This window comes from Apodemus sylvaticus, chromosome 13, assembly GCF_947179515.1.
Source record: "Apodemus sylvaticus chromosome 13, mApoSyl1.1, whole genome shotgun sequence".
NCBI lineage: Eukaryota > Metazoa > Chordata > Mammalia > Rodentia > Muridae > Apodemus > Apodemus sylvaticus.
In genome coordinates this window covers 84,589,569-84,610,895 of record NC_067484.1, presented here as the reverse complement: position 1 = coordinate 84,610,895, position 21,327 = coordinate 84,589,569, and the positions used below count along the sequence as shown (strand labels likewise).

Sequence of the window (21,327 nt, the reverse complement as noted above, 5' to 3'; positions counted from 1 at the left end):
TTTCAGTTTAAACTATGAGAAATACACTGACCTGAGGGTTTTTGTTGTTGTTGTTGTTGTTTTTCCTACCACAGGAGCAATTAACTTTCAACTTTTGGTTTTCTAAAAATTTCTACAGTGAAACTAATTTTTAGATCAACTTCTATTCAGCACCCAGTAATATCATTTTTTTTTATTTCAATGCCCTGCTTTATGATTCCAGCAATAGATTTCCAAATTTTAAGATGACTACAAGCTTGAGATAGTTTCTACATCTATGATAATACTGCACAGGTCTCTTAGATAGTGTTTGTCTTAGGGTGTATAACTCAGTCCCAGGGAGAATGGCCTACAGTTTTATTAGTCTGTCTCTATCAGGTCTGGATATCAGGTTTAATGTTTATCGAAACTGAACTTTTTCTTTGGCAATAAAAAGTGTCTGGCGGAAGTGATGGCTGGAGCTCACACTGCTTCCCAAGTAGAAAGTGCCAGTGTGCATTTAGAAAGACTAGGCAGAGACATCCCTGTAAATAACCTGTCATCATTACAAGTTGTCTCTACGAAATTTTAATCTCTGGAGTCAGCAATCTGTCAATCAACATTAGTACCATAAAAAACAAACAGCTCTGGGGTTTCCATGGTGAAGCAGAGTTTCCCTGGGGAGCCATTTGTAAATTCCTGATACCAGCAAGCTTATTCTAATGGTGCTTCATGGGGGGTTAAAGTCCACTTTGGGTGGCTCGAAGGAGGATTATTATGTTTTAAAGATTTGTATCTAACTGTTTCCTTCACATTCACCTGCTCTAAGTGGATTCCCAGCTTCTACCACAGAGTAGGGTAGAAACATTTATTCAAGGAGCTGCACACAACAGAGTTCCTGTGAGCCCAGCATTAAGCTTCTGCTAATGACCGATGTGATTGGGCCATGCCTGTGCTCAGGTAGAGGATATGTGTGTATGCCAATGGTGTACATGTATGTGTGGTCATGCATTTCCTGACCTGAGGTCAGCGTCAGGTGTTGTTCCTTAGGAGGTCCCTCGCTGTGTAGACAGGGACTCTCATTGGTACCCGAGGCTCACCAGCAGACCACAGGCAGGCTGGCCAGCAAGCCCCAGGGGTCCTTGTGTGTCTGTCTCTGCAGAGCTTGGTGTACAGCATGCACCACCACATTTGGCTTTGTACATGCACGCTAAGGATGAAGCTCAGTTCCCATGCTTGCACAGCACACACGGCTTGCCGAGTCTTATCTCCAGCCTCAACTTTCTTTCTATAGGATCTGTACCTTGGGGGCTCCAGTCGCCCTATTGGTCTCAGGAACTATTATTCATTTGACTTTTAACACACACACACACACACACACACACACACACACACACGACTTTTAATTTCAACTAGCATTTAGTTAAACTCACAACCATGTATTCAGGTCAAAGGTCAGCAAACTACAGTTCATGTTGGAAATCCAGCCCACCTTCTCATTTTATGGGGACATTGTCACACCCATCATTTATGTCTAGTCCAGGCTGCTTTCACCTGACAAAGGCAGCATCAAGTGTGTGCAACTAAATAATTCATCAACTCTACAATATGCATCATGTTCTTTTTCACAGAAATACTGCCAGTCATGGAAGGGAGCACGACGTTTGGAATGTGATTGCTACAGTACTACTACTAGATAAGCTGAGCCTGAATCCTGTCTGAAACAGTAAGCGACTCTAGACAAAGCATTTAACTTTTTAGTGCCCTCTCATCTGTATTTATTCTGCTGGATAAATGAACACTCATGAAGAACAGCTTTTGGCATGGGGACATACTCAGTCAACAAAGGCGACACGGCCATTCCTTTTTTTTCAAGAACACCCGACTTATTCTCTACCACGTGTACTGTTTATATCCCTGTTTCCATACTGGGAAGTCTTCATCCACTACTGTTTTCAAGCCCAAACCCCTGTCTATAAGCATTATCCTCTACCCCATATTGAATAGACCTCAAGATTTTATTGAATGTGTTAACTTGGAATAAAACAGTATCAGAACAGAGCCTATACATCAGCTTGGGCAAATATCTAAGGAAATGAGTTCACAGTCCTGATTTAGGACAGACTGGTCTGTGAAGCTCTCGGCTTCATGGACATACTTCCTTCTTACTGTCATCCTGTGGGTTCTGACAATGCGGGGCTCTTGGTTTTGAGTCTCAATGTCTGTTTCTCTTCCACTTGTGTAACAAACCACCTTCAGTTAGTATTCAGAGAATCAGTAACGCTCCTCAGTCATGAAGAGATTAAAACCCCTTCCGTCTAATCTCCCCTCCCAAGTCTGAAGCCAGTATTTTGTGCCTGTGAGGCAGGCACTCTACCATGGAACCAAACCCCAAATTTGTAACGCATATGCTCTTTCCTACGCAATTAAGATGTTGTTTCTTCTACCTTTTTCTAACCTACCTTTCTGACCACACACTTTCTAGAGGGAAGAGATTATAGGTCAATCGAAATGCCATCCATGAAATGCACTGAAAGAGGATGTGAGGCAGCTTCCGAGACCAGGGCAGCCAGGATGTGCACAGTTAATCAGAGTACGCTTTCCTTAGTAAATGTCACTATCTGGGCATACGCGGTGTCTGCATGCTCAGTAAGCCAGTTTTCCTCCACGTATAAAATGCATAGCGTATGTGAATACAGACTGCAGTTCTGGGCCTCCAGATCTGATGTCACCATTAATGCTGGCAATTAGCCCTGCATAAGTTATGATTCCAACAGACCGACCAATCCTGTGGTTGCTGTCAGGGACAGATGAGGAATCTTACAGAGAAATGCTCTTCCTCTGGCCACTGAGTCTGACAGACTTCTTAGGTTTCCATGCATGTGATTTATTTGTCTAATTTCTTTCCTTAAAAAAAAAAAAGTTCTTCTTCTTCTTTTTTTTTTTTAAACTGCAAAAGAAACAACGTGCTCTGTCTAAGTGCTTTGGTATGTGAGCCTGGTTAACATTTCCAGCTTCAATGTTTCCTGAGAGGAAGTAATTCAAAGTGTGTTATCTAAACAACTCTAATAGGTCTAATCCAGGAAACGATCAGGCTTTTACTGCTCATAATGCTGCTCAGAATTAATACCCCAAGTCACTCTAAGCTACTGATATAAAACTTTGGATGTGTGTGCACCCAGGCAGATACATATGCATTCTCTGCCCCCCTCCTCTCTGGGCAGTAGGTAATGTGTCTCTAGTAATCAACAATGTAACAATGTAATACCCAAATAGCAACACTAGAAGACTGTCAGCTTAACTTGTAGCTTTTACAAGGTCTGCTAATAACAATGGAGATGGGGTCCTTTGAAGTTAACTTTTTGCTTCAATACAGTTATTGTTATTGTAAAATAAAAAAAGAAATTACTGTTCTCAAGAGCAACAATCTCATAGATATTATGTACATAGATATGTATTCAACATACCTGCTAACTACACAATGTTTGATATCCCAAATTACAAATATAATTGTCTTCTGGAAAAATGGAAAATAGCACTTTAAGAGTTAAGTGTTAATCCTGTGTATCTGTGTAATGTGTAATGTGTAGTATGTAGTGTGTGTGTATGTTTAAAACAAGAAATAGGCTGGGGATGGCAGGCACAATGGCACTGACTTAGTGGTGACGGCATGGCTTGGCAGACAATTTGCCACCTGGTAGTTTCTCAGAGAAGTTCGTAAGACCTCAGCAAACTAAACGAAGCATCGAGTGGTCCTCAAACACTGAGATGATCATACCACACTATGCCCGCTTCTCATCCTCCATGAGTCCTGACAATATGGCATCTGACACATTCTAAGGAAACCACGTCATTTTTAAAACCAGCAAACAAAAATTGGCTGTGTTTAAGATTTACTAGCAGCCGGGCGGTGGTGGTGCACACCTGTAATCCCAGCACTCTGGGAGGCAGAGGCAGGCAGATTTCTGAGTTCGAGGCCAGCCTAGGCTCAGCCAGAGTGAGTTCCAGGACAGCCAGGGCTACACAGAGAAACCCTGTTTCGGGAAAAAAAAAATTTACTAGCTATCTTAAAAGTTCTTTGCTCTATCTGGCAAAACTTTGCACACTGATCCTTTCTACCATCTGTGTGCCGAGGAGGCTCTCAGTGATCCCTAGGAAGGCCTGGCACGCCGTGGTTTGGTTGAAAAGCCAGGTGGTCTTCTGTGCTAATCAGAACACTGTCCGATGTGGCTCCCAATTCCCAGCCCAGCAGATCAGACATGGAAAAGAAAACCAGGAGAGGGAGTATTGAGGCACGCCTTCTAACAGCCACAGGGCCCCACAGGACTGAGATGGGACCATGAGATACCGAGTTATCAGAAGAGAGTGGCTCCCTAAGGCAACAGTCACATACATATCAGGAGAGGATCAATGGATTTTCAAGCAGGAGACAAAGGTGGGCTTACTATCTGCCAGTACTCTCTTTAAATGGCAGAAAATGGCTAATACAAGAGACTGAACGGAAAGTACTTTGTTAAAATTTACAGCTACCCTGAATGTTGGGTGTCTACATTACCTAGACTCAGAGATTCTAGAGAAAAACTCTGGAGCAAACCAGCCCCAGTCTATTCTGAAGAATCCCAGGAAGAATCCTCTCACTGACCTTATTTGTCTCTGGATGATCAAGCCAGAAACCTAGAGTGTCATTTTAAATTCGGAACAGTGGCTAGCACTGAACTTTATGCTCAAAAAACAAAATCAAGTGACAACCAGGGTCTCCCTCATACTTGCTAGGTAGCTAAGGGTGACCGAAACTTGGCCTGCCTCACTAGGTACACCAGCTGGCTGTCTCTACCTAAATTGGCTGGGATTACAGGTATGTCCTGCCATAGCCTATTTACATTTTAAAAAAGAAAACAGATCAGCTGTACAGGCTACTGGGACAATGGAAAGTGTGCTCAGATTACAATCTTGTCTTACCTCAAGCACACAGATGGAATGTGGCAGAGCAGAGGGAGGCTGAGCTAGGCCAGGGGACCTGCACTCTATTCTAGACTGCCCCGACTGTGTGACTCTCTGAAGGCACTGGCCTCTTTTTGTTTGTTTTGTTTTATTTGCTAAATGAAACAGGACTAGGTCATGTCTAGAGGCCCCTCTAGATCTAAAATCGATGGTTACAAAAACTCAAACTCTTGTCCTGTAGGATTGTTGATAACATTTTAATATTGAATTCTTGAACACATTTCTCAGTACTGAGGAATTATGTTAATTCCTGTGAGTCTTACACGATTATTTACCTACTTAGAAAAGGCACCCCTGGATGCCTTATCTCAGAATTGAGAGAAAAGGGAAGAATGTCATCTTTGACAATGCAGACAATTCAGGGCACTATGCTAAGTCAGATAAGCTGGGCGCAGAGGGAGAAGTAGTGCACGTTCCCACTCCTATGTGGAAGACAGAGTTGAACACAGTATTGGGGGCAGAACGGGTCATTCCCACGGAAATCTGAGCGTACTCTCCGTTGTCCTGATAGCTGGTGTGGTTGAGCCATTCTCTGTTTTAGGGAGGGAATGGGGACTTCCCAGAGGGGTCATTTTAGTGACGGTGGGGATTGCTGAGCTGTTGGTCACACATACACCATTGCAGCTGGACAGGAGGAAGGACTACACATGTGAAGTGCTGGACACCACTCCACTGGATCTGATCACCTGATCACTTCACACACTACAACGGCATCTAGCACCACGTGCACTTTCTAATCATCATTATCTGCTCCTTTATGAAAACCAGCAGTCCTGAGATCCTTCTCCTCTGTTGCTTGGCAATGACCTGACCTGACTCGTTTGTCAACTTGACACAGGTTAGGGAGGGATTCTGAATTGAGAAATGTCTTCATAAGATACGCCTGTAGGCAAGTCTGAGGTGCATTTTCTTGACTGATGGCAGACGTGGAAGGGCCCATCTTGCCTTACTGTGGATAGTACCAACCCTGGGCTGGTGGTCCTAGTGGTCTGAGCAAGCTGTGGAGAACCAGCCATAACATCACTCCTTCATGGCTTCTGTGTCAGCTCCTGCCTCTAGGTTTCCGCCTTGAGTCCTTGTACTGCATCCCTTACAAACTGTAAGAAGAAATAAACACACCCCCTTCCTTTAAACTATCTCATAGCAACCACCCTAGTCTTCCAGCTCTTACAGTCTTTCTGCTTCTTCTTCCTTGATGTTCCCCGGGGTTCAGGTGTAGGGACTGTGTTGTAGATGTACCAATTGGTGCTAGACATACCCTTGACCACTTGATTCTCTGTGTTTTGACCAGTTGTAGATCTGTAGTAGCCTCTGTCTACTCAAAGGAATTAAAAAAATTTTTCTTTAATGAGGGATGAGAGTCCTATTTATCTGTAGACATAAGGATAAGTATAAAAATACAGTTCAAAACTGTACTGATTTTGGAGAAATGCAGTCTAGGTTTCACCTTTAAGGTCTAAGACCTCTCTATCCAATGGCACTTGGCTGAGTTTACAGAACCAAGCATACATTCCCTCCATCCCACTGAGTGGGTCTTTAGTTTATTTAGACAACTGTCAGTCACCACGGAGACACACATGCCACTATCACACTGCTGTGGATATCTTGCTGTGTTAGTCACTGCTATGATTCACAGGCTTTCAGCTTATATGACTATTGATTATTTATCTGCTTGGCAGCTGGCGTAGCTCAAGTTGGTTTTGGTCATGGTGTTTTATCACAGCAGTAGAAACCCTACCTAAGACACTTTTGATATAGCAAGTCCTAAACACAGTAATCGAAGGTCCTGTGATGTCTGGGCAAGGAGAGGGGATAACTGTCCTTATCTGACTAAAATTTCACTTTCGTTTCTTGAGACAATGGGAACTTGTTATTTTTTTTTCTGGTGAGAGTTGAAAGCTGGACCTGACTGACTGGAGACCGTGGTACGACAGCGTCCAGTCTAGAGCAGCAGTGCCCTTCCCCCAACCTGAAGGCAGTGACTTCCCAGCTTTTGGGGCAGCACTGAAGACAGGAAAGCTCAAATCCAAAGCTAAATCAAAGCCGCCCCCACCCTCACTTGCTGCAACAAGGACAGGACGTGAATTAAAACATAATTGGTTAGTCATTATTTTGATGGCAAGAAAGCATGCGTGGGAAAATTTCTCATCAGCACTGGGCTGAGTTTGAAAGGCTGAAGACTTTTCAAATAATTCACTTGCTATTAGCGTAATGTCCCCTAAAGATACTGGAATAAAGGGGTGATTCTGACTTAGTGACAAACTCTAGCTTCTCTATGTGGCATGCTTAATGAGGACAATGGGCATGCAATTCCTAGGCAGGTACTAGCTGACGGCTGTCTCCTAGAGGACGCTGGGAGCTGTGGTCTTTGCTGCTCTGTTGCCAGGGTGAAAGAAGGCACGAACATCACGGCCATCACACAGATAGACAGGGTGTGCTCCACACAGCAGTATGGAAACAGGCGGCTTCCCACAGCCCATGGCTAACCACGGCTTACTAACTCCCACACCAGACACCTGAACAAGGCTGGACCGCGCTTGGTGTCACCTAACTCTCACATGTGCCCAGGGTGGCAGTCTCACTCCCAACTGCGCAGGGGAAGATACTGGGAGCTAGGGTGGGGGGGGGGGATGCAATACGTCTGTGGTTACACTTACTGTCCGTGGGTGAGGCTGAACTCAGCTCTAAATCCACAGCCTCATAGGTCTTCTGATCATGGCGGCTTTATTTAAAAAGATAAAGAGTCTGAACATAGTTGTGTAAAATCAGCAAGATAGATAGACCCTTAGCCAGACTAACCAAAGGGCACAGAGAAAGTATCCAAATTAACAAAATTAGAAATGAAAAGGGAGATATTACAACAGAAACTGAGGAAATTCAAAAAATCATCAGATCCTACTACAAAAGCCTGTACTCAACACAACTGGAGAATCTGGAGGAAATGGACATTTTCTTAGATAGATACCAAATACCAAAATTAAACCAGGATCAAATAGACCATCTAAACAGACCCAAAACCCCTAAAGAAATAGAAGGGTCATAGATAGCCTTCCGACCAAAAAAAAAGCACAGGACCAGATGGTTTCAGTGCAGAATTCTATCAGGCCTTCAAAGAAGACTTAACGCCAATACTCTTTAAACTATTCCACCAAATAGAAACAGAAGGAACACTACCCAACTCCTTCTACGAAGCCACTATTACGCTGATACCAAAACCACACAAAGATCCAACTAAGAAAGAGAATTTCAGGCCAATTTCCCTTATGAATATCGATGCAAAAATACTCAATAAAATTCTTGCCCACCGAATCCAAGAACACATCAAAATGATCATCCACCATGATCAAGTAGGCTTCATCCCAGGGGTGCAGGGTTGGTTCAATGTAAGGAAATCCATCAATGCTATCCACTACATAAACAAACTCAAAGAAAAAAACCACATGATCATTTCATTAGATGCTGAAAAAGCATTTGACAAAATTCAGCATCCTTTCATGCTAAAAGTTTTGGAAAGGACAGGAATTCAAGGCCCATATCTAAACATAGTAAAAGCGAAATACAGCAAACCGGTAGCCAACATCAAACTAAATGGAGAGAAACTTGAAGCAATCCTACTAAAATCAGGGACTAGACAAGGCTGCCCCCTCTCTCCATATCTTTTCAATATAGTTCTTGAAGTCCTAGCTGGAGCAATTAGACAACATAAGGAGGTCAAAGGGATACAAATCGGAAGGGAAGAAGTCAAACTATCACTATTTGCAGATGATATGATAGTATAATTAAGTGACCCGAAAACCTCCACCAGAGAACTCCTACAGCTGATAAACAACTTCAGCAAAGTGGCTGGTTATAAAATCAACTCAAGGAACTCAGTTGCCTTCCTATACTCAAAGGATAAGCAGACTGAGAAAGAAATTAGGGAAATGACACCGTTCACAATAGCCATAAACAGCATAAAGTATCTTGGGGTGACTCTAACCAAACAAGTGAAAGACCTATATGACAAGAACTTCAGATCTCTGAAGAAGGAAATTGAAGAAGATCTCAGAAAATGGAAAAATCTTCCATGCTCATGGATTGGCAGGATTAATATAGTTAAAATGGTTATCTTGCCAAAGGCAATCTACAGATTCAATGCTATCCCCATAAAAATCCCAACCCATTTCTTCATAGCGTTAGAAAGAGCAATTCTCAAATTCATCTGGAATAACAAAAAACCCAGGATAGCTAAAACTATTCTCAACAGTAAAAGAACTTCAGGGGGATTCAGTATCCCAGACCTCAAACTTTACTACAGAGCAATAGTGATTAAAAAAACTGCATGGTATTGGTACAATGTCAGGCAAGCAGATCAATGGAATAGGATTGAAGACCCAGAAATGAACCAACACACCTATGGTCACTTGATCTTCGACAAAGGAGCTGAAAGCATCCAGTGGAAAAAAGATAGTCTTTTCAACAAATGGTGCTGGTTCAATTGGAGGTCAGCATGCAGAAGAATGAGAATCGATCCATTCTTATCTCCTTGTACTAAGCTCAACTCCAAATGGATCAAGGACCTCCACATAAAACCTGACACACTGAAACTAATAGAAAAGAAACTGGGGAAGACCCTTGAGGACATGGGCATAGAGGAAAAGTTCCTGAATAGAACACCAATAGCTTATGCTCTAAGATCAAGAATTGACAAATGGGACCTCATAAAACTACAAAGTTTCTGTAAGGCAAAGGACACCGTCAAAAGGACAAAATGTCAACCAACAGATTGGGAAAGGATCTTCACCAACCCTAAATCTATCAGAGGGCTAATATCTAATATATACAAAGAACTCAAGAAGGTAGAACCCAAAGAACCAAATAACCCCATTAAAAAGTGGGGTACGGAGCTAAACAAAGAATTTTCACATGAAGAACTTCGGAGGGCTGAGAAACACCTTAAGAAATGTTCAACATCATTAATCATTAGGGAAATGCAAATCAAAACAACCCTGAGATTTCACCTCACACCAGTCAGAATGGCTAAGGTCAAAAACTCAGGAGACAGCAGGTGTTGGCGAGGATGTGGAGAAAGAACACTCCTCCACTGCTGGTGGGATTGCAAGATGGTACAACCACTTTGGAAATCAGTCTGGCGGTTCCTCAGAAAACTGGGCATGACACTTCCTGAGGACCCTGCTATACCTCTCCTGGGCATATACCCAGAGGATTCTTCAGCATGCAGTAGGGACACATGCTCCACTATGTTCATAGCAGCCCTATTTGTAGTAGCCAGAAGCTGGAAAGAACCCAGGTGTCCCTCAACGGAGGAATGGATACAAAAAATGTGGTATATTTACACAATGGAGTACTATTCAGCCATTAGAAACAATGAATTCATGAAATTCTTAGACAAATGGATGGAACTGGAGAACATCATACTAAGTGAGGTAACACAGTCTCAAAAGATCAATCATGGTATGCACTCACTGATAAGTGGATATTAGCCTAGAAACTTTGAATACCCAAGACATAATCCATATATTAAATGATGTCCAAAAAGAATGGAGGAGTGGCCCCTTGTTCTGGAAAGACTCAGTACAACAGTATAGGGGAATTCCAGAACAGGGAAGCGGGAAGGGGTAGATGGAGGAACAGGGGGAGGGAAGAGGGCTTATGGGACTTGTGGGGAGTGGGGACCCAGAAAAGGGGAAATCATTTGAAATGTATATAAAAAAATGTATCAATAAAGAAAAAAAATTAAAAAAAAAGATTTATTTTTAGTTTTTAGGTGTCTGTGTGCCTGTGCATGACGGCCAGTGCCTACAGGGGCCAGGAGAGGATGTTCAGTCTCCTCGAGCTGGATTATAGGGGCTTCGGATGTTGTTGCTTAGAATTGAACACTAGGTGCTAGGAACTTTCCTCCATCCCATAATCTTGACAAAATTACACATAGACATAGCCAGGGTGCCCAGGAACAAATTCACCTACTACCAAGAATGACTGTTGCAGGTTAATGTAACTAGACCCAGGGTTTCAAATACTGTCCAAAGGTGAGAGGCCATACACATACACTACAACTTCAATCTTTCTCCAAGCTCCAAGATTGTGCGGCCAACTACATACACCACGTTTCTACTTGGAATTAGGATAAACATTCGTTTATTTATTGTCTTTCTCTCCTACGAGGAGAGGAGGCTGTCTCCATGACAATGGCTCATCCTGTTAATCAGCTTCCTCTGCCTCTGAGGTTGGAATCACAGTTGGGCTGCAATACCCACCCAGCATTATGGAGGTTCTAGGGAACTCTGGTAAGTGCCTTAGCCATGGAGCCATCTCCCCAGGACCTATGCCATTTTTTTAGTTGGGAAGTAAACTTTTCTATGTTGGTGAATTTTTTCTCTGTAGGTTTACATTTTTAGAAAAAGAACCCTCCACCTCAAAATCTGTCTCTTGGAAAACAGCTGTGTCTAAGTCTAGATAGTGCTAAGTTCAGTTTGTCTTTCTCCAACCTTTCCAGTCTGCAGAGAACACCAATATCATTTTACTTTTAGTTAAAGACCATGATGCCCAGCACTGAACCCCAGCCCACACCCCGGCCACTGTGCCTGCCCCCAGGTCACTCACCTGGGGTGTATTGGCTACGCGCACCAGGTCCTGGATATGTCATTATACAAATTTCCCAAGCTCGCTCTATCAATGGTTCTTTGAAGCAAAGTGAATATTTTAGTGATTGATGCAAACTGGATGGGATGGCTCCATAAACAAAAAATAACCTGGTATGAAATATTGATGCTTGCAAGCATGAAACTCAATCCAAATCCACTGATCTCTGGATATTCTGAGCTCACGTTTCATACACTAACCTAGGGCCTCGGACTTGTAATCAGCATCTCTATTACACACAGATTATTATTTTTTTTTGTGTTGCTTTGTATGTTTATGTATGCTCATATGAGTGTGTGAGTGTGTGTGTGTGTGTGTGTGTGTGTGTGTGTGTATGTGTGTGTATAAGAGGTCCATGCTGATTATCTTCCTCTACCATTCCCAACCTTATGTTTTTGAGCCAGGGTCTCTAACTGGACTGGAAGTCCCTCACTGGCTGGGCTGGCTGGCCTGAGGCCCTCCTGCTGGCCTCAGCTCTGGCATTACTGGCGTGAACGGTCCTCTCCGGCTTCTACTGATGCTGGGGATGAAGCTCACGTCCTTACGCTCACACAGGAAGCATATTTCCGAAGAAGCCAACTCCCCAGTCTGCATCTAATGATTTACCACAAATATTCAAAAGGCTTCTAGAGAGACATCTTTGAAAATATTGGACACCGAGCAGGGTATGGTGGTGCATGCCTTTAATCCCAGGCAGGGGGCTCTCTGCGAGTTTGAGGCCAGCTTGAACCATATTGTGAGTTCCAGGGTAACTGGGGCTACACAGTAAGACCACCTTTTATTTGCTTAGGAATTGTGATGTTTACTATTGACCATGAACATGACAGGACAAAAATCAGCTAGGGGACAAAATTCTGGCCTTACACAGCAAGTCCCTGTCTTAAAACATTTTACACGAACAACATGTGACTGAAACAAGAATGTTCACCTTAACAGCCACCGGCCACTCTTATGCCTGATCTGCCACAGCTTAGGAGATAAAATACTTTTAGAAAAGAATCTAAAAGTATTAGCTTCACTTTTACTTTTTTCATTTAGCTAACATTAAATAAAAGTTGTAAGGGGAAAGTTAAGACTTGTTAAACCACTCAGGAGATCTAGTTCAGCTTCCCGGAGCAGTTCGGCGGATGCAGTCAACTGGCGTGCTCAGAGCCCCAAGTTTATCTCCAACCTCTCAAAACTTCAAAACCAAACAACAATCCCCCCTAGATTTAATATTCTATGAATGAATGAATGTTAGTAAGTTAAAAACAGCGTGTCTATTCTCATGAAGGTGGAAATGAAGGCTTGCTATCTTGAGGCCTTATAACTAGGACACTGGAGGAATTAAAAAATCCAGACTTTTATATATAAGTCAGACATATTCAGGAGAAGAGTTTACACAGTATAGAGTCTCACTAACTCTAATAATAAAACTACAGAAAGACACTGAGGCTGTCTTGAGCCAACAATTCGTGTAGTATGCTGTTCAGAGAGAATGTATTTCTAAGAAACATCGTATGCTGACTCCTGACTTTTTACCAGTTCATAGAATCTGACTTAGTTGGACTTCCTATGTAAAAGAGGGTAAACAGGAAATCCTTTCAATGTGGACACTTCATAAGTGTGGTGTGACTGTGGTATTGATAACAAGATGGAGCAGGCGCGAGAACAGTCCACCTGGATCCCACAGGCATGGCCCTGCTCCCCTAGCAAGTCTGGCCAGGAGAGCAGGCTCACCTGTGGAAGCACATTGACTCCAAAATCAGATTTCTCTGCACACTGAAAGAGTTCACAGAAGATCGAATGTGTGCTATCTCAGTGTGGGTGCCAGAGGCAAGCTCTCCTCCCTCTTTGATTTATTTTTTAAAAACAAAATGTTGACATTTAGTTCATTATAGGTCTTCTGCTTCTATAACACAGCTTACCAGAGGCCCTGGAGAAATAGCTGCTACCAACTAGAGGATGACGTTCAAGTTAAAACTATCTTTTATTTGCTTAGGAATCATGACATGAACATGACAGGATAAAATCAGCTAGGGGACAAGATGCTGGCCTTGTCTGCGAGGGAGTTTCTAGATTGGATTAACTGAAGCTAACCCATGGGCTGGGATCCCAGATTGAAGAGAAAAGAAGAAAGTGCACTGAGCTCTTGCAGCCTCCTAACTGTGATGTAATGCGGCCGGCTGCCTTGAGCGCCTGCTGCTGTGAGCTCCCCACACTGACAGAGCTGTCCCCTCGAACTGAGAGAAATTTACCCCTTGTTTCTTAAATTGCTTTTGTTAGTATTTGTGTCAGCCATGAGAAAAATAAATAACACAGGAATCCTATTTCTGAAATTAACAGTTTCAAGTTCTAATAAAGATCATGGAGTCAGGTTGGTTCTACTACCTATAGTGTCTTAGATGGAGGCAATGTTCCTAGGAGGCACGCATGTGTACACCTAGTGTGTCATACACCACAGTGTCTCAGTGAGGGGCAAATATCTGAGTCTTCAGAGCTACCTTCACGTTGAATGTAATTTCCTCCATGACGTACACACGCTCAGGAAATGCCTTGGCCACTTCCTCCACGCTGTTGAAATATTGCACCGGCTCCTTTATATCCCGGTCTTGTTCCAGCAGCTTGAATTGTCCTAAAACACAGGGTAAGCAGAGATGTGAGAAGCTTATGCTGGACAGCTGTCACCACGGAGACGACATCACCTTCCTCCACGCCAGCCCTTCTCCGTCGTAGGTTGCTGGTCATCAGTGTGTTACAGAGGGTGATCACCCGAAGGTTTCATTCAGCTAGAATCTATACAAAATTCAGTGTGAAAATGGAAACAAACTGCATTTTGTCTTTTTCTGCTCAGATTCTGAGCTTATTATCAGGGCCTGCGTGCCATTAGACCTCCGAGGGGAAACATAGAAACAGCTGCTTATTTTGTTTTAGTTATAACAACACACCCATCACTTTCTAAAACCAAGGCCCTGTACAATGGCAGAACTAATTTTTTGAAGCTGGTATTTAAACAAGAATAGAACAGGGGCTGGGTGAAGCTCAGAGGCATCAAAAGGAGGGGCCACTCCAGGCGAGCCCTGGGCGGCCCACCCTCCGCTGCAGCAGGGGCAGCAGTGCGAGCTGGACTTGGCTCTCTCTTCCTGACTCAAGGTGGAAAGCGGAAGCATGGGAGGCCAGAGGGAAGATTTTCAGGTGCCCACAGAGAACTACAATTGGACTGCTGAGCGACATTAAGTCAGCCCTGGCCAAGCCTGGCTGAGAATCAGAACCGAAGCCAGAGAGCGCACAGGGGCTGGCTCGGAGCAGACAGACATTTAGAATTGGATTCTGCCAGGGCTATGACGTTGCCCGTGAGTATGGGAAGTGAGGCAGGAGGAAGGAGTCAGGGCATATGCAAGGGAGTGAACCCACACCTCTTCTTGGACCCTTTTGTTAGGAAAGATAATAAAGATCTTGGGTGGGAAAGCAGAGAGGCAGTGGGGATGCAGGGACATTCACGTTTCTGCAACTCTGGAGGGAATTAGGTCAAAACCTACAAAGGAGAGTGACCTACTTAAAAAGTATCGCTTGGATGCTCTAGACAAGCTCAAAATTACTTTTCAGGAGCCAGCCCAGCTAAGGAACAGATTAGATACAACCTAAAATATCTCTCTCAAGCTGAGACAGGGCAGTCTCTCTGTGTTAGCAGATGAGCGAGGGCCCGAGGCACTTGCTCGTGGGAGTTAAAATTTATATTTACTTGAATGTGGTGACAGATTATCTGACAGAGACTTCAGATATCTGCCAATACTCTCAACTACCTGTAATGGTGATTTATATTTTGTAATGAATTATACGGATAAGAAGTTATAGACTTGGAAGCCAAATGTGAATCAAGCTATCAGGAAACAGTTTGATGAAAATCTGCAAATGTCCTCTGCTCAGGTATATCATTAGAGTTGATTAGAATCTGTGATCACTGTTCTGGGAAACTTTTGTAAGGTGAGGTAGGACCTGTGTATAGCTCGAACACTCATAAGTGGCTAGCAGCTGCTCAAACTGAGTTATGTACATTTTCTAGTAGCCATACTAATAAAAGGCAAAAATACAAGGTGAAATTAGTTTTAGCAACAGATTTAAGGCTATAGTCCTAAACTGAAAAAAAAAAAAAAACCATCGCAAAGTTATTGCATGTTCATTTTGTAGGTGTGTGTGTGTGTGTGTGTGTGTGTGTGTCCTTGGTGTGTTCTGATACCATCCACCTTGTTTGAGACAGGATCTATTACTGCAACCTGGGGTTCACCAACCAGGTCTGGCAGCCTGGTCAGCAGCCTCTGTCTCCGCTTCTCAGCACTGGGGTCAGAAGCATGCCCCATTTATCCATTGCTTCTAGGTGGGATGCATTCAGGTCCTCCAAGCACTGCACCAACTAAGCCATCTCCCTAGCCGTCGCATTAAATCTCTTAAAGCCAATGCACATCTTATATCTCGGCACAGTACGCTACTTGGCTCACGAAATAAGGAGGGTTACAACATAATTTCTTTCTTTCTTTCTTTCTTTCTTTCTTTCTTTCTTTCTTTCTTTCTTTCTTTCTTTCTTTCTTTCTTTCCTTCCTTCCTTCCTTCCTTCCTTCCTTCCTTCCTTCCTTCCTTCCTTCTTTCTTTCCTTTCTTTCTTTCTTCCTTCCTTCCTTCCTTCCTTCCTTCCTTCCTTCCTTCCTTCCTTCCTTCCTTCCTTCCTTCCTTCCTCCCTCCCTCTCCTCCTTTCTCTCCCCCCCAACTTGTCATTATATCTAATATTGCATTTTTTATTTCTTTTTTCTTTTTTTATTAGATATTTGCTTTATTTACATTTCAAATGTTATCCCCTTCCCTCATTTCCCCTCCGAAACCATCTTCCCCCCTCTCCCTCCCCTTGCTCACCAACTCCCCCTCCCACTTTCCTGACCTGGCATTCCCCCTACACTGGGGCATCGAGCCTTCACAGGACCAATGGCCTCTCCTCTCAATGATGTCTGACAAGGCCATCCTCTGCTACATATGCAGCTGGAGCCATGTGCACTCTTTGGTTGATGGTTTAGTCCCTGGGAGCTCTGGGGGTACTGGTTGGTTCATATTATTGTTCCTCCTATGGGGCTGCAAACCCCTTCAGCTCCTTGGGTCCTCTCTCCAGCTTATCATGGTTTTGATAAGGGCTGTGTCCATGCTTTTCTGGGAATTGAGCCCAGGGCGTCTTGTGTGTTAGGCAAGTGCTCTATAGTATGACACTATTCTCAGTCCTTTTTTTCCTTCCTCATGGCTTTGGGAACTGAATACAGATGAGAGAGAAACAGATACAGCAACAGCTAAATACAGCACAGCTCTTAACAACAGAACATACTCACATCAGGAAAGGATGGTTTTCATCTTAGAATGCCTTTCAGATCATTCTGTAAGACTTTGGTTTTCATGTTTGTCTGTGTATATCTTAACTACTCTCCTGTGATAGGATACCTAACACCATTTAGTTATGGTTCTTATATTCTCCAAATGACTTCAAAATCTAAATTACTAAAACCTTACATATGCCTCCTTTTCTTCTTCGGTGTTATTTTTTTGAGACAGGGTCTTGCTGTGTAGGCTAGGCTGTCCCTGTGATCATTTTGCCTGTCACCTGTGTGTCACAGTCAATGTCTTCTTCATGGGCTGAGTCATGGTGTGTATGCAACTCCCCACTGCAGGGGTTGGCATACTTTTCTGTAAATATTTTAGATTTCACTAAGTAGTTTCTGGTGACAAAATGTAAAAGCAGCCACAGAAAATGTACACTGAACTAGAGCTGCTGGGACCCCTCAGAGCGCGCTTACAAAAGCGGGCAGCAGGTCAGAGGTGGCCCTTGGGACACAGTCTATTGACGTCTGTCCTGCTGGACAGTGTAGAAAGTGCAGACCAGGACAGTCACAAAATAAGACATCAGAAGTGAAAATGACCATCTCTCTTAGTCTACATGACTGAACAGTCACACAGAGATCTCCTGGGAGATCCTGAAACCACATCCTACGCTGTCAGCATCTCAGAATGGCAGCTTTCCTTTTACGTGACTACCTAAAATCAACATCTGCGAGCTGCAAAGGCAGGCTCATACTGGGGTGGTGATGTAAGTGGCCACCCACAGGAGCACCTCGGCTTCTGCCTGCGCTTTACAAGACCCAAATCCTGTGGTTTTCCTCAGCTTCTTCTTCTTTATGAATGTATGATGGTCCCTGACTAGTTAAGTTGACACACTCTGAGGAAAATGCTAGGCCATGCCACTGCTACATCCTCTGTGAGTCTGTGGCCTGAAAATCAGATCTCATTGAAGCCCAACCTTGCGGACTGGCTAAGTTAAGAGCTGGTCTCCCGCCAAAAGTAAAATCAATTTATACAACACATATTCCCATGACCCCCACCCAGGGGAACTAATTCTCTAACAGACCATTTCATGAATAACACAGTCTTTTGTGCCACCAAATAAAAACATGTGGAGGCTGTGGAAACATCTGTTCCGAGATGTTACTGTCGAGCTCCATTCTTAGAGACAGAGGAAACTGCATTGTCTTTCAACAGCTTTGATGATCTCATAAAACTTCTCCATTGTGAGACCCGGTCCATCTGTGGTACCCTGAAACTCCCAGAAACTAATCCAACACCAACGACACGCTCATTGACAAGAGTTTAAATGATTCTAACATGGTGTTTGGAGACAAAGACTCAAGCTTTTTTCCCATGTGTTGTTTCTAGAACTCCATTTCCTAATTAACATGTTAACTAGGAGTTAAGAGTCATTTTTCACATGTCCCTCAAGGCAGACACTGTGGATGGACTTCACAATGCATACTGTATCAAGCATAACTGAAAGGCCCCAAGTCCTCCCCTTGACGGCGAAGTTCTAACACCTTCATAATACCAAGGGGCTACCCTATAACTGTCCTTTCCTTACAGGGGAAGGTTGTGCCAGACATGTAAAAGAGAAGCAAAACTTGTTCCTTACGGGGAGGGAGGAACGGTGCGAGCTGAAGCAGGGAGACTGAGGGGCAGGAGTGCTAGTCCAGCTGGCCACTGGCTGGAAGTTATAGGGAAACTATCAGCCAAGTTCATTCACGGCCATGAGGACCAGACTCCATGCACGGGTCCCCATCACTGTGCACTGAGCATGGCCAGGGGCAAATATTTTATTTTCACAGCACTTTTAAAAAGCTGCTTGCCCTTCTGGGCGGTGGTGGCGCACACCTGTAATCACAGCACTTGGGAGGCAGAGGCAGGTGGATTTCTGAGTTCGAGGCCATCACGGTCTACAGAATGAGTTCCAGGACAGCCAGGGCTACACAGAGAAACCCTGTCTCGAAAAAACCAAATCCCAAAACAAACAAACAAACAAACAAACAAACAAAAAAGCTGCGTGCCATTCTGTAGGGACAGAGCTACACTTAATGTGTATAAATAAAACGCAGGGTAAGGCCAGAGACTTGCAGTATGCATCCTGGGACCATAACTCATGTGAACAAGATCCTACTGATGTCCCTGCCCTGCTGCAGGAAGAGTTAATGAGCAGAAAGCATCCAGGAGGATAAAGCAGAGGAGAGTGGAGGGGCGCCAGGAATGGAGGAGAGTGGAGGGGCGCCAGGAATGGAGGAGAGTGGAGGGGCGCCAGGAATGGAGGAGAGTGGAGGGGAGTCAGGAATGGAGGAGAGTGGAGGGGAGTCAGGAATGGAGGAGAGTGGAGGGGAGTCAGGAATGGAGGAGAGTGGAGGGGAGTCAGGAATGGAGGAGAGTGGAGGGGAGTCAGGAATGCACTGGAGCACAAGAGCAGTCCAAGAAGGCTCAGCAAAGACAGCCCGTGTGTCTCCACTGCTAGGAAGGAACAGGCCTGTGTTCTTCAGTGAAGGCTGCCACACTGGCGTGAAGCAGTAGGCGCCCTGGGGCAGGGAATGGGCCAACTTTTCTTCTCTCACAGACGACCAGCATTATGTTGGATGGGCTTGAGATCACTGTGCAGAAATGCTTTCTAGTTGGCTAACAGATTCAGTTGTGAGAGCAGATCTCATGCTTACTAGACTGGCTACCAACCTGCTATACAGAAGATGACCTTGGCCTCTTGCTCTTCCTGCCTCTGTTTCCCCCAGAGTGGGATTCAGGCATAAAATTACAACTAGTTCAACGGTGTATTTTAAGTGGCTCAAATATCTGAACCTTTGAGCCACTGGGGCATTTCCCTAGGTGAAGAAATAAGCCATTCTCAATGAATAAAACAACAACCCAAAGCCACTTTCCAATAAACAAATAAGGCAGGGTGGGAATCTGTAATGATAATCAAGCTCTCCTAGTGGAGACCGCCTGCTTTTATCTTCATGTAGATGCAGGTTAGAGCCTTCTTAGGCTGGAATGAAGAGCTGGACAGCCAGAAGAGATCCACCCTTGTCACTGTCACAACCAGCAGCTAACTGTTTGCATGCCCGTGTGTGTGTGTGCGCACGTGTGCGTCTACCAATGGTGGAAGTTCATTTACTTACTTATATCCTTCACCAAGTCCAAGAGTGCCCGACACAGTCCAGCCATGAGCCCAGTGCCACTCCTCCCCACCACCGGACAGCACTCTGTACAGACACATCTGCAGTGTACAAGCTGCCTCATTCTTTGGAAGAGCTACACAGAATCTGACTCCAAGATATGCCATTCCAACTTAACAGCACCCTCCTGACGGGAGTCAGGCTTCTTCCAGTATTTTGTAGCCACAGCGATGTCAGTCAGTGTTCTCTTACTAAAGGCTCTGAGTGTTTGGTCCAAGGACACTGGTAGGAGTATACCTAAAGGAGAGCTTACTGGGCCAAAGGGCAAGTGCAATTTAATTCTTCCCCCTGTCAAAGTACAGATTTGTGCCCACTCACACTTTTGCTAACCTCATGTTTTGCCTAGTAGTTTACTGGAAAAACCATTAAAACTCACCAATTAACTCTCTCTCTGGGATTTTAACTGTATTTTTATTACAAGAGATAACACAATTATTTTCAAAGTAATGACTATTTCATATCTTGGAGATTTAAAAATCAACTTTCTTACTTTCAATTTCAAACTTTGTGCTGATCTTAAACATGATTTTAAAAATAAAAATGGGCTAGGGAGATGGCTCAGGCTATGAAGTGCTTGCTGCACAAGCAGGAAGATCTAGCCTGTACCCCAGAGTCTATAAAAATGAGTAGCGTGCCAGTGGGCCTGTCGTCTACATGCTGTGGAAGGACAGGCAGGAGTGTCCCTGGCTCACTGACCATCCAATCTAGGTGAACCAGAAAGCTCCGGAGATACTGTGAGACCTTGTCTCCACAATAAGGTAGAGAGAGATTGAGGGAGACACTCAGTGTTGACCTCTGGTCTCCACATGCCCACACATGTTTGTGTACCTGTACGCATCTACACACTCATACATGGACATAAGCATGCACTAACACACACACACACACACACACACACACACACACACACACACACACACACTAAAAACAAGCTTGAAATGTTACAAGATAGCATTTCCTATTCTAACTTGGATTCTCTGTATTAAGTTTAGTTAGTTCCTAAGGCTGTAGTCTGTGGTTTGGGGTTACAAGGACAAATATCCTTACAATCAAAGAAAAGGAGGGATCTTAATACAAAGGCCCACATCTCTGCCAGTAACAGGATTAAAACAATGCAGACAGAAATATTTTCCATATAAATCTTCAATTTGATCATAAAATGTTCCTACTTCCTTTTTCAA

General features: G+C 43.9%; 1 protein-coding gene across 2 annotated transcripts in view; it reads right to left on the bottom strand.

Moving 5' to 3' along the window:
- Garem1 (GRB2 associated regulator of MAPK1 subtype 1) overlaps window positions 1–21,327 on the bottom strand; it is a 175,363-nt gene that overhangs the window by 31,833 nt on the left and 122,203 nt on the right. For both annotated transcript variants that reach the window (XM_052155378.1, XM_052155379.1), the window contains exon 3: window positions 14,085–14,215. In XM_052155378.1, the coding sequence (XP_052011338.1) occupies window positions 14,085–14,215 (131 nt within the window). The remainder of the gene's footprint in view (window positions 1–14,084; window positions 14,216–21,327) is intronic.